Here is a 10,982-nt window from a genome sequence, read left to right as displayed (position 1 = left end):
TGAGGAGAGTGGGGGCATGCATGTGGAGAGCATGCATGGAGAGTGGGTGGATGTGGGGGGCATGGGTGGATGTAGGGGCATGCATGAGAGAGTGGGTGGATCTTGAAGTGGACATGCATGTAGGGGCATGCACGAGAGAGTGGGTGGATGTAGGAGGCATGCATGAGAGAGTGGATGTGGGGGCATGAGGCATGTAGGGATGCATGCATGAGAGAGTGGGTGGATGCAGGAGAGCATGGAGGAGGGAGTGGGTGGATGTGGGGCATGAGAGAGGGGTGGGGTGGATGGGGCATGAGTGGGTAGGATGTAGGGGCATGCATGAGAGAGTGGAGTGGATGTAGGGGCATGCATGAGAGGTAGGTGGAGGGTGGATGATGAGGGGCATGAGAGAGGAGTGGGTGGATGTAGGGGAGGCATGTGAGTGGGGGCATGCATGAGAGAGGGTGGATGCATGAGAGTGGATGTGGATGTAGAGGGCATGCATGAGAGAGTGGATGTAGGGGCATGCATGAGAGAGTGGGTGGATGCACATGAGAGAATGAGTGGATGGCATGCATGAGAGAGTGGATGTGGATGTAGGAGGTAGGGCATGCATGAGAGAGTGGGTGGATGCATGAGGGAGCATGCATGAGAGAGTGGTGGATGTAGGGAGGGCATGCATGAGAGTGGAGTGGAGAGAGTGGGTGGAGGAAGGAGTGGGTGGATGTAGGGAGCATGCATGAGGGAGAGTGGGTGGATGTAGGGGCATGCATGAGAGAGGGCATGCATGAGAGTGGAATGGGATGTAGGGGCATGCATGAGAGAGAGTGGGGGGCATGCATGATGTATCTTAGGGGCATGCATGAGGGTGGGAATGGATGTGGGGCATGCATGAAGTAGGTGGATGTGGGGGCATGCATGAGAGAGTGGGTGGGTGGATGTAGGGGCATGCATGAGAGGAGTGGGTGGATGTAGGGGAGTGGGTGGATGTAAAGGTGAGAGAGTGGGTGGATGTAGGGGCATGCATGCAGTGGAGTGGAGAGGGGAGATGGATGTAGGGGCATGCATGAGTAGTGGGTGGATGTAGGGGCATGCATGAGAGAGTGGGTGGATGTAGGGGCATGCATGAGAGTGGGTGGAGTAGGGGCATGGATGTAGGGGCATGCATGTATGAGAGTGGGTGGATGTAGGGCATGCATGAGAAGAGTGGGTGGATGGGGCATGCATGAGAGTGGGTGGAGGAGAGTGGAGTGGATGTAGGGGCATGCATGAGGAGGTGGGTGGAGAGTGGGTGGATGTAGGGGCATGCATGAGAGAGTGGGTGGATGTAGTGGATGTAGGGGCATGGAGAGTGGGTGGATGTAGGGGTGGATGCATGAGAGGAGTGGAGTGGATGTAGGGGAGGCATGCATGAGAGAGTGGGTGGATGTAGGGGCATGCATGAGAGAGTGGGTGGATGTAGGGGCATGCATGAGAGAGTGGGTGGATGTAGGGGCATGCATGAGAGAGTGGGTGGATGTAGGGGCATGCATGAGAGAGTGGGTGGATGTAGGTGGATGAGAGTGGGGGATGCAGGAGAGAGTGGAGTGGGTGGATGTAGGGGCATGCATGAGAGAGTGGGTGGATGTGGATGTAGGGGCATGCATGGGGGCAGCATGAGAGTGGGTGGATGTAGGGGGCATGCATGAGAGAGTGGGTGGATGTAGGGGCATGCATGAGAGAGTGGGTGGATGTAGGGGCATGCATGAGAGAGTGGGTGGATGTAGGGGCATGCATGAGAGAGTGGGTGGATGTAGGGGCATGAATGAGAGAGTGGGTGGATGTAGGGGCATGCATGAGAGAGTGGGTGGATGTAGTTACTAAAAAAGAACAAGTCCTGTGTGCTAGCAGTACTGATCGAGACACACTAGCCCTCGGAGATACCATGGCTACCTGACACGGATACAATGACACGGAGTCAACTCGTACGTGTTGCATCCCCTCAAAAACCAGCAGCAGCCAGGGTAACAACAAGTCCCATAATTTAACGTCTATGAATATAGCGTGGTCTGGGATCGAACCGCCGATTTTCCAGCTCTCAGGTACCAAATCCTGGGTAGTGCAGCGTCTTAGACAAACCCATGAAGATCCGGGTTAGAATTGATCTTCAGTAACCCATGCTTGTCGTCAGAAGCGACTGACGGGATCGGGTACTCAGGCTCGCTGACTTGGCTGACACATGTAATCGTATCCAAATTGCGTAGACCGATGCTCATGTTGTTGACCACTGTCTGGTCCAGACTCGATTATTTACAGACCGTCGCCATATAGCTGGGGTATTGCGGAGCGCGGTGCAAAACTAGACTCACTCACTCACTCTTAGACAAATGAACCCCCCAACACAGTAAAACGGTGAACGCGTGTGCCATAGTTTGTCCATTTGAAGGATTAACAAAGTGACATCATTTTAGGAAACTAACTGAATAGTCAGTCTTAGTCGAGTCTCTCTGGTCATACCTATAGTCTGTTTATTATTATTTATTAAAGGATATTTATATAGCGCACATATCCAGGCAACTAGTGCATGCTCAAGGCGCTGGTATTTTTCCCCAAGATCATTGGATGTCAATCTCAACTGCACATCGTATTAGCAATCTCAACTCCCTGGGGAGTATACAACTCTTGCTGCCACTAGGCGCACCGAGTTATTGTGGCGTTCTCATCCTAACGAGGTGTTTGCAGTGAAAACGTACCGATGAATTTCACTTTAAACAAAAAAGTAAATCAAATAAAGTGAAATTAAGATTGCGAATACTCATGATTTTACCTTGCCAGTTGAACATTTAAATCTCAAAATTTTATTCAAATTGGGATAAAAGTTGTTTAACAAACGATCATAGATTCAAATCGCTATTACTGGTTTTGTATTACAAGGGGGTAAGCGCAGTCGTTGGAACAGTGAAAGAAATGAAACGTGCGGTACCATTCGTGACCAACTCGTATTATTCCGGGACAAGCCGAATAGTGACTCGTGCCCCTCTGGAAGGATTTCATATTGGGGCATGAACATCAGAACTACTTTTTAAAAGAATGATAACTCTTTCCCTGTTTGATTCCAAAGTTTCTTAATATCACCGAAGCACATGTACATTGTATTGCTAGGTTGTTGTTTTGGTGGGTTTTTTTTACTTATTTATTTTAAATAACTAAACCTCTTTGATACAACTAAAAGGAGAAAAACATATTTGTTAGACATATTCTGATGTAATTATTACCAGCTGTTCACCTTATATTTTCAATTACATGTATATTAATTTTCTTAACAGGGTTAAATTATCACAAATGGGAATTGTTTTATTGAATATGCAAACAAACAAAAAATAAGCTACATTAAATCCCAAAGCAGATACTCAAAAAAATGACTTTAAAATGTTTCTCAAACTGAATATTCGTGTAACCTTGCTGTCACACCCCTGGTGGAATTTCAAATGAATTCGCTAATAAAAATATGAATGACCAAAAAACACTCAGACTAAAATATCCCCAGAGCTATGAAATATAAGCCCAATGTTAGAGATTAAGGTTGATTAGTTACATACAAATACGATATTATTGTTTTGAAACTCATAGCGATTATAATTACATTTCCTAAAATTGGTCGAAGCGCACGTACAATCTCCATAACAAGCCCGTCAGAAATACACTCAGTTGGACCCATGAGAGCAGTGATGTCAACAAACGCACGTGTGTGTATTTGAATCTCTCACTGTCAATCGCATGATTCTTATTAAAACTTCATAATAGGCAGCAAAATCCTTTTAGCTATGTTCTTTGTACTTTCAATATGACGATATATATTTTTTTCATGATTTTTTAAACAATGACATAATGCCATAAACGATTTAAGTACTCGGGATTATTTTTATCAAAGCACCGCGCTCATTTACGCGCGTTCTGATTGGTTTGTCATATATTCGCACATAAAAAGTATCGAGTGGGGGACGAGTCTTCTTGGAGGTTACGGAAAGGGGCGAGTGGTGACGAATGGTGCGGTACGTGGAGAGCGTTAACTTATAACAACCCTTGTCGTCTTCGGTGTTTCATTTGATGTGCATACCCCCTTGTAATACAAACCAATAATAGCCATGTGAAACTATGATCGTTTGTTAAACAACTTTTATGCTAAGTCGAATAAAATTCTGCGATTTAAATGTTCAATTGGAAAGGTAAAACCATGAGGATTTGCAGTCTTAATTTCACTTTATTTGTTTTACTTTTGGGTTTAAAGTGACATTCATCGGTACGTTTTCACTGCAAACAGATTATACATGTTAACGTCCCCGATGAAGCGGCCCTCAAATCAACTGTCTCAGTTGGAAGTTGTTCTTGAAATACGAACCTCTAATGTAAATAATGATTGGATTAATTTCTATGATGTTTACGTCATGTGGGTAAACGCCTCAGTGCAGCAGTACTGTCCTTGGCATACACAGATTTTGGTTTTGTCTCACGTGTACAAAAAGATCGGGAAAAGGTTGCTTCCTGATGTGTCCATGTCACAACAATGAGTGTTGAATTAAGATACAAACACAAACATTATAGCAGCAATATCAGGACAATGACGTAAGATATGAGTACATGTATATTTCAAGAATACATGATGTATAAACAAATGAATAATGTTTAAACAATCGAGAAGGTTTAACAAAATACAGTCCTGATATTCAATGTTAAACATCAATTTGGATAGACTTGTTAATTAACATCCAGGGCCCCGTTTCACTAAGCTCTCGTAAGCCTAAGATCTCGAAACTTTTCTCGTAGCATTCGTACCTCCTTGTTACAGTATAGGAGGTACGAATGCTACGTGAAAAGTTACGAGATCGTAGGCTTACGAGAGCTTTGTGAAACGGGGCCCTGATATTCACTGCCAAGTGAACATTTGGGATTCTATAAACTATTTATGTTCTGTTTGAAATCAGCTGTTCCAATCAGCGGTTGTTGAGAGTGTTACCTCTAACCGCGTACTTTAAACATTCGCGATACAATGGTACATTGTAATTGCATATCTGGTACATCTAAACGTAAACACTTCAGCAGTGCCATATGATACCTTTCTTTTGTTCATCAGTATAGCTCTAAATGAGCCTCAATACAGAATCTTAGGCTGTCTCTGATGCAGCCTCTTTCAAGGCTATGGAAAATGGCCTCTCAAACAAGTGAATGGATTCAACGTATGCGTCGTCACGCGTTACGCCATATTTGTTCATGGCGTCATCAAAGCACCTGACATCCGCCCGCTCATGAGTATAAACCACAAGGTCAACAGATGGTGTTGCTAGTGACTTGATGCGGGACATGTGACGACTCAGGTGCTCTGGAAATGATTCCATATCGTCCCCATACAGCTCGATGTTGTAATGTAGGCCTGTTTTCTGGTAATAGAAGTTCCCAATGGAGAAAAGCACTATTCTTTCAAGAAACCGATTAGAATGGCCGCCATTTTGGGTACTTTCAGCATCATCTGCGCATGCGTTGTTACCACAAGGGAGATCACTCCCATTAACAGTAGCTAAAACTAAAGTTTCATGCATGAAATGTCTGATGTTTGACGCTTCCAACTTGTACGGTTTACAGTGGAGGAATATTCGCCCGTCTGGGAAGAGGCTCCTGCGGATGCCTTCGGACGAGACGATGGCCTCCATGTCGCTAGCGGTCACTCGATAAGGCACTTTCGATTTCGGCCAAGGATTGACCATCTGGATACCTGCTAACTCTAACTTGTATAAGTACCTTTTCTGTAAATGAAAAGAGTTGCTTACTATCATTGATATGTTCGGGAGATATATGTAAGAGCTGCATTTCTTAACTGTACCATGGTCTGATTGGGTTTCATATGTATAAATCATATGAAACACCAGGGGGAGATCTTTTGTATAAATCCCCAGGGATATCATATATATGAATCCCCAAGGTGAGATAATTGGAGGGAGATCATTGGTTTGAATCCCCAGGGATGGAGATCATTGGTTTGAATTCCCAGGGAGGGAGATCATTGGTTTGAATCCCCGGGGAGATCATATATATGAATCCCTATTCGGTGGGGATGGGGCTAGGTCATATGTATGAATCCCCAGGTGGAAATCATATGTATGATCCGATGAGATCATATTACGAATCCCCAGGTGGAGATTATATGTATGATCCGGTGAGATCATATTACGAATCCCCAGGTGGAGATCATAGGTATGATCCGATGAGATCATATTACGAATCCCCAGGTTGAGATTATATGGATACCTTCCGCAGGACGTGGTAGTACCCATGCTGCTCCACATACTGCCGCTTCAGCCGCTCCGCGTGAGTGTCGGGGACGACGATATTTTCATATTTCAGTTGTTTGTTGTTTCCATGTGCTTTATACATATGCCTGAGGAGGGCTTGAAAAATGCCCTGACCTTGGTGAGTAACCTTGACCCGACCTCCGATCCTCACTATAGTCTCTCCGTTGTCAACAATAAGGGCGGCATGAAAGCCGACCTAGGAACAGATGGAAATACTGAGGAGTGAGAGAGTGAGTGAGTGAGTGAGTGCGTGCGTGCGTGCGTGCGTCAGTGAGTGAGTCAGTAAGTGAGTGAGTGAGTCAGTCAGTCAGTAAGTCATTCAGTCAGAGAATCAGTGTGTGAGTGAGTGGGTGAGTGAGTGAACGGGTGAGTAAGTGAGTCAGTCAGTCAGTCAGTCAGTGAGTAAATCAGTGAATCAGTCAGTCAGGGAGTCAGGGAATCCGTCAGTCAGTCAGTCAGTCAGGGAGTCAGTGACTGAGTGAGTGCGTGCCTGATTGAGAGTGTGCGTGAGTGAGTGAGTGAGCCCGTCAGTCAGTAAGTCAGTCAGTGAGTCAGTCAGTGAGTCAGTCAGTGAATCAGTCAGTAAGCCACTCAGGGAGTCAGTGAATGAGTCGGTCAGGGAGTCAGTCAGTCAGTGAGTGAGTCAGTGAATGAGTCAGTCAGGAAGTCAGTGAACCAGTCAGTCAGTCAGTCAGTCAGTCAGTGAGGAGGTTGCTGAGTACCTTGTTTGATGAGTGAATGAGTGAGTGTTTGAACGGATGGATGAGTAAGTATTGAGTTAATGAGCTCTTCCCAGAGACATTTAGAGCCTCTCTTTGACAGCTTCTTTTCTTCACTAAAGCCTACCATGTCTCCCTCCACGTAGCAGGCATAGCAGGTGCAGTCTGGGTCGGCAACATACTCGGGATATTTGTGAGGTAAAAAATCCCTGCCCTCCCATGCGTCAGGCAGCACGCTCATCACGGCGTCATAGTCAGCGTCACCGACCTCCCGGAACGTTAACGGGAACGACATCTGCAATCAGTGATGTATGATACGTAGGGGAAGGGTTTATAATGAGTGAGTGAGTTTAGTTTAAAGCCGCACTGAGCAATAATCCAGCTATAAGGCGGCGATCTATCAATAATCGAGTCTGGAGCAGACAGTCTAGTGATCAATAGCAAGAGCATCGATGTACGGATTTGGGAACCGATGGCATGTGTCAACCAAGTCAGCGAGCCTGACCACCCGATCCCGTTAGTCGCCTCTTACGACAAGCATGGGTTACTGAAGATCAATTCTAACCCGGATCTTCACGGGTTGGTTTATTATGATCATATCTATCTGGACGGCAGTGCGGGCGGTGGGGTAGCCTAGTGGTTAAAGTGTTGGCTCGTCACGCCGAAGACCCGGGTTCGAATCCCCACATGGGTACAATGTGTGAAGCCCATTTCTGGTGTCCCCCGCCGTGATGTTGCTGGAATATTGCTAAAAGCGGCGTAAAACCAAACTCAGTCAGTCAGTGGAAGGCAGTGCTTTTGGTTCACTTAGCCATGTCTCTAAGGTTCAAACATACAGGTTCTAGACAGGTTATAGACAAAACGATGTAGACACACGCTGTATGGTGCCTGACATATCAAGCACCATCTGGGATTCGAACCAGAGATCAGCGGATCCTAGGACGATTCAGGAACGCAAATTTGCACGACAAAGATTAACACTACTGAATAAACAGTGGTGACCTCACGGGGGAATAAATTACATTTTCAAGCGTTTAAAAGTCACGGAAAATAGATCAGTTTAACTGTATATCGATGCATGATAATTCTTTTACCCGAACTAGTCCGGATCGATCCGTTAATCCGTTCCCAACCCAACAGAAGTACTCACTTGAAACTATCTCCAGGAGCAGCTGCCGTTCACCAGCAATGTTCCCGTCGATGTAAACATTTAACCAACGCAAGTGTAAGCTAAAGTATGTTAGAGTCAAAAGCATGTGTGTACCTTGTACCGTTTCACCATCTGGTTGCCTACGTTCCAGTATGTACCGGTGTTGACTGGCAAGCCCGGGCGATGTGACGCGCCTGCCGCTTCTGTGACCTATGGGGCTGAGGCGGAGATATACGACGTGTCCTCACAAGTCTCGGCCGGTTGCTGTGACCTACTAGACTGAATCTGTGAAAACAAAACAAAACAAACGCCTGATATCTGTGTTAGGTGTTGTGTACAGTCGTCATCGTAATGTTCAAGGTTTATATTATGTAAACAACCTTGACCTGTATATACCGGATACTTTTGTAACTAAAAGATCGCTGTTAGCCTCTTGGCCTCTTTTTCATTATATACTCTGCAAAAAAAGAAACGCACAGGTGATAATGAAATTTAAAATTAATTTTATTTTATTTCTATGCAAACAAAACCCGGTTACTTTAACCAAACATAATGTATACTTGTTCATATCCATTAAGTATCGCTCAAAAGCACACCATTTCATGAAATATTGTTGACACTTCGAACGATATGCACGTGAAAGTTGCTTCACCTATGCACCAGTGTGTAGGGTATATGAGGAAGGCAGTTTAACGTGTTCAATTCACTTTCAACGCCAGTTTACTGACGAATTCAGCATGCCACGACTTAGCGAAGCTGACCGGAACATCGCCATCGAACGTCTTGAGGCTGGCGAATCTCAGTCATCAGTTGCAAGACACTTCAACGTGCATCACACAACAATTTCCCGTTTATGGAGGCGCTACAATCAACTGGGCTCGACCCGCGACCGACCTCGGAGTGGTAGACCACGGGTAACCAATGCTGCACAGGACCGCTACATCCGGGTGTTCCATTTACGTAACCGGGCCGTCCCAGCAACACAAACAGCAGAGAACGTCCCAGGTCTTCGCCGCGTCTCCGCCCAGACCATCAGAAATCGCCTCAGACAGCACGGGATACGCCCTCGACGACCTCACGTAGGATGCACACTACGACCTCATCATCGCCTGGCACGTGTTCGATGGTGCAGGAACGTCCAGAGACGGAATTGGAGACATTGGCAGCGAATTTGGTTCAGCGACGAATCTCGTTTCCAACTTCAAAGACAATGATGGTAGGACGAGGGTCTATAGACGGAGAAACGAACGTTACGCCCGTAATTGTGTAGTTGAAGCGGACAGATTTGGAGGGGAAGTGTGATGGTATGGGGCCATTTCTTACAACGGGAGAAGTGACTTGGTGCACGTCCGTGGTAACCTGACTGCAATTCGTTACAGGGATGAAATTCTGCAACGTCATCTTTTACCTGTCATCAACCCTCAACGTCACGTTTTCCAACAGGACAACGCCAGACCGCACGTGGCTCGCATCACGATGGACTACCTGACGAATCAGAACATCACAGTTCTTCCCTGGCCTTCAAAATCCCCGATTTGAACCCAATAGAGCATTTGTGGGACCAGCTTGGGAAACGCGTTCGACGTCGTCAGCCTCAACCCCAAACGTTGCAACAACTGTCTCAAGCCTTGCAGGAGGAATGGAGGAGGATCCCCCAAGCACGGATTCAAAGACTGATCATGTCCATGGACAGGAGGTGCCAAGCTGTGTTGCAAGCTCGAGGTGGTCACAACAGGTACCTGACCTCCACGCCATCTGTACGCCCGGTGCAATGGTTTCAGAGACAAATGATAGCTGCATGTTGTAAAGCTGACTCTTGACAACATCCATGTGAAATTTTACGTTCGTGCGATCATTAGTTAAAGTTTTATTTGGAAACAAAATAAAGTGTTTACATTCCTGAGTTTTCATCTGTGCGTTTCTTTTTTTGCAGAGTAATATTTTTATTTGTTATGGGTTATGTTTTCTTTTCTTTTATTTTGGTTTTGGTTTTGTTTTTCGTGTTGTTTTTGTTTTGGGGGGTTTTGTTTGTTTTTGTTTTTTTTTTTGTTTTTGTTAGTTTGGGGTTTTTTGGTGTGTTTGGTTTTGGTTTTGTTGTTGATGGGGTTTTGGGGGTTGAGGGGGGTATTCTTTGGCTGTTGTTGTTATTTGTTTTGGTTGTTGTTTTGGTTGTTGTTTTGTTTTGGGATTGTTTTAGTTGTTTTTAGGAAGGTGGTTGGGGTACAAATGGGAGTTTCTTTGTCCCCCGCCGTGAAAACATCTTGATATACATGAAGGTGCACACTCGGATGATTTTAATTGATGAACACAATGTCCTATATTTGACGTATTTCTTTCTCAAAAATGAAATACTAGAACCTCACGTGTATTTCTATCTAACCAGTTTTAGTCCCGAAAGGTTTCACCGTATGTTAATAAAAAATAACAACGCCATGGCTGATATCCCTTTCCGGAATACTAGTATCTGCAAAGTTACCTCCCTTTGACCACAAATGGACGCTCTTGAATGCTAGTATCTGCAAAGTTACCTCCCTTTGACCACACATGGTCACACAAACTGAGTGATGCCAAATTGGGATCTGCAGAGTGACGGCAATAATTCTATACACTACCAACAGGTGTCTTTATTAAATGACCCTATTTAAAAAATACCTATTTCAACTTCCAGAGCTGTCAAATCATGTCATTTTCCAGTAGCAGCTAGATTTAGTAGCCTCTTGGTTGAAACATTTGCTTGTCTCACTGAAGACCCAGGTTTGATTCCTCGAGTGGTACAATGTTAAAAGCCCCATTTCTGGTGTATCACACTAT

The 10,982-nt window shown here is 45.3% G+C and overlaps 1 protein-coding gene across 2 annotated transcripts; it reads right to left on the bottom strand.

Annotated features, from left to right (window-relative positions):
• Positions 1-4,203: 4,203 nt before the first annotated feature.
• LOC124269764 (histidine N-acetyltransferase-like) lies at positions 4,204-8,535 on the bottom strand. 2 transcript variants are annotated; one of them, XM_046704804.1, is made up of 4 exons: positions 8,286-8,535; positions 7,149-7,316; positions 6,259-6,498; positions 4,204-5,756 (listed from the first exon to the last, which is right to left on the bottom strand). In XM_046704804.1, the coding sequence occupies exons 1-4, from the start codon at positions 8,301-8,303 to the stop codon at positions 5,121-5,123; spliced, it is 1,062 nt and encodes a 353-aa protein (XP_046560760.1). In that variant the 5' UTR covers positions 8,304-8,535; the 3' UTR covers positions 4,204-5,120. The 2 variants fall into 2 exon arrangements, with proteins under 2 accessions (XP_046560760.1, XP_046560761.1); XM_046704805.1 differs by having other exon boundaries at positions 8,172-8,298.
• Positions 8,536-10,982: the final 2,447 nt, after the last annotated feature.

The sequence above is a fragment of the Haliotis rubra genome, unplaced genomic scaffold, assembly GCF_003918875.1.
Source record: "Haliotis rubra isolate DU_JTF1 unplaced genomic scaffold, ASM391887v1 Scf147, whole genome shotgun sequence".
NCBI lineage: Eukaryota > Metazoa > Mollusca > Gastropoda > Lepetellida > Haliotidae > Haliotis > Haliotis rubra.
This window is presented reverse-complemented; position numbering and strand designations above follow the sequence as displayed.

Coding starts and splice junctions, on each gene's coding strand:
- LOC124269764 (XM_046704804.1), bottom strand. Junction 6,499..7,148: donor GCTACGTGGAGGGAGACATG/GTAGGCTTTAGT, acceptor ATCTGTTCCTAG/GTCGGCTTTCATGCCGCCCT. Junction 5,757..6,258: donor ACTACCACGTCCTGCGGAAG/GTATCCATATAA, acceptor TTTCATTTACAG/AAAAGGTACTTATACAAGTT.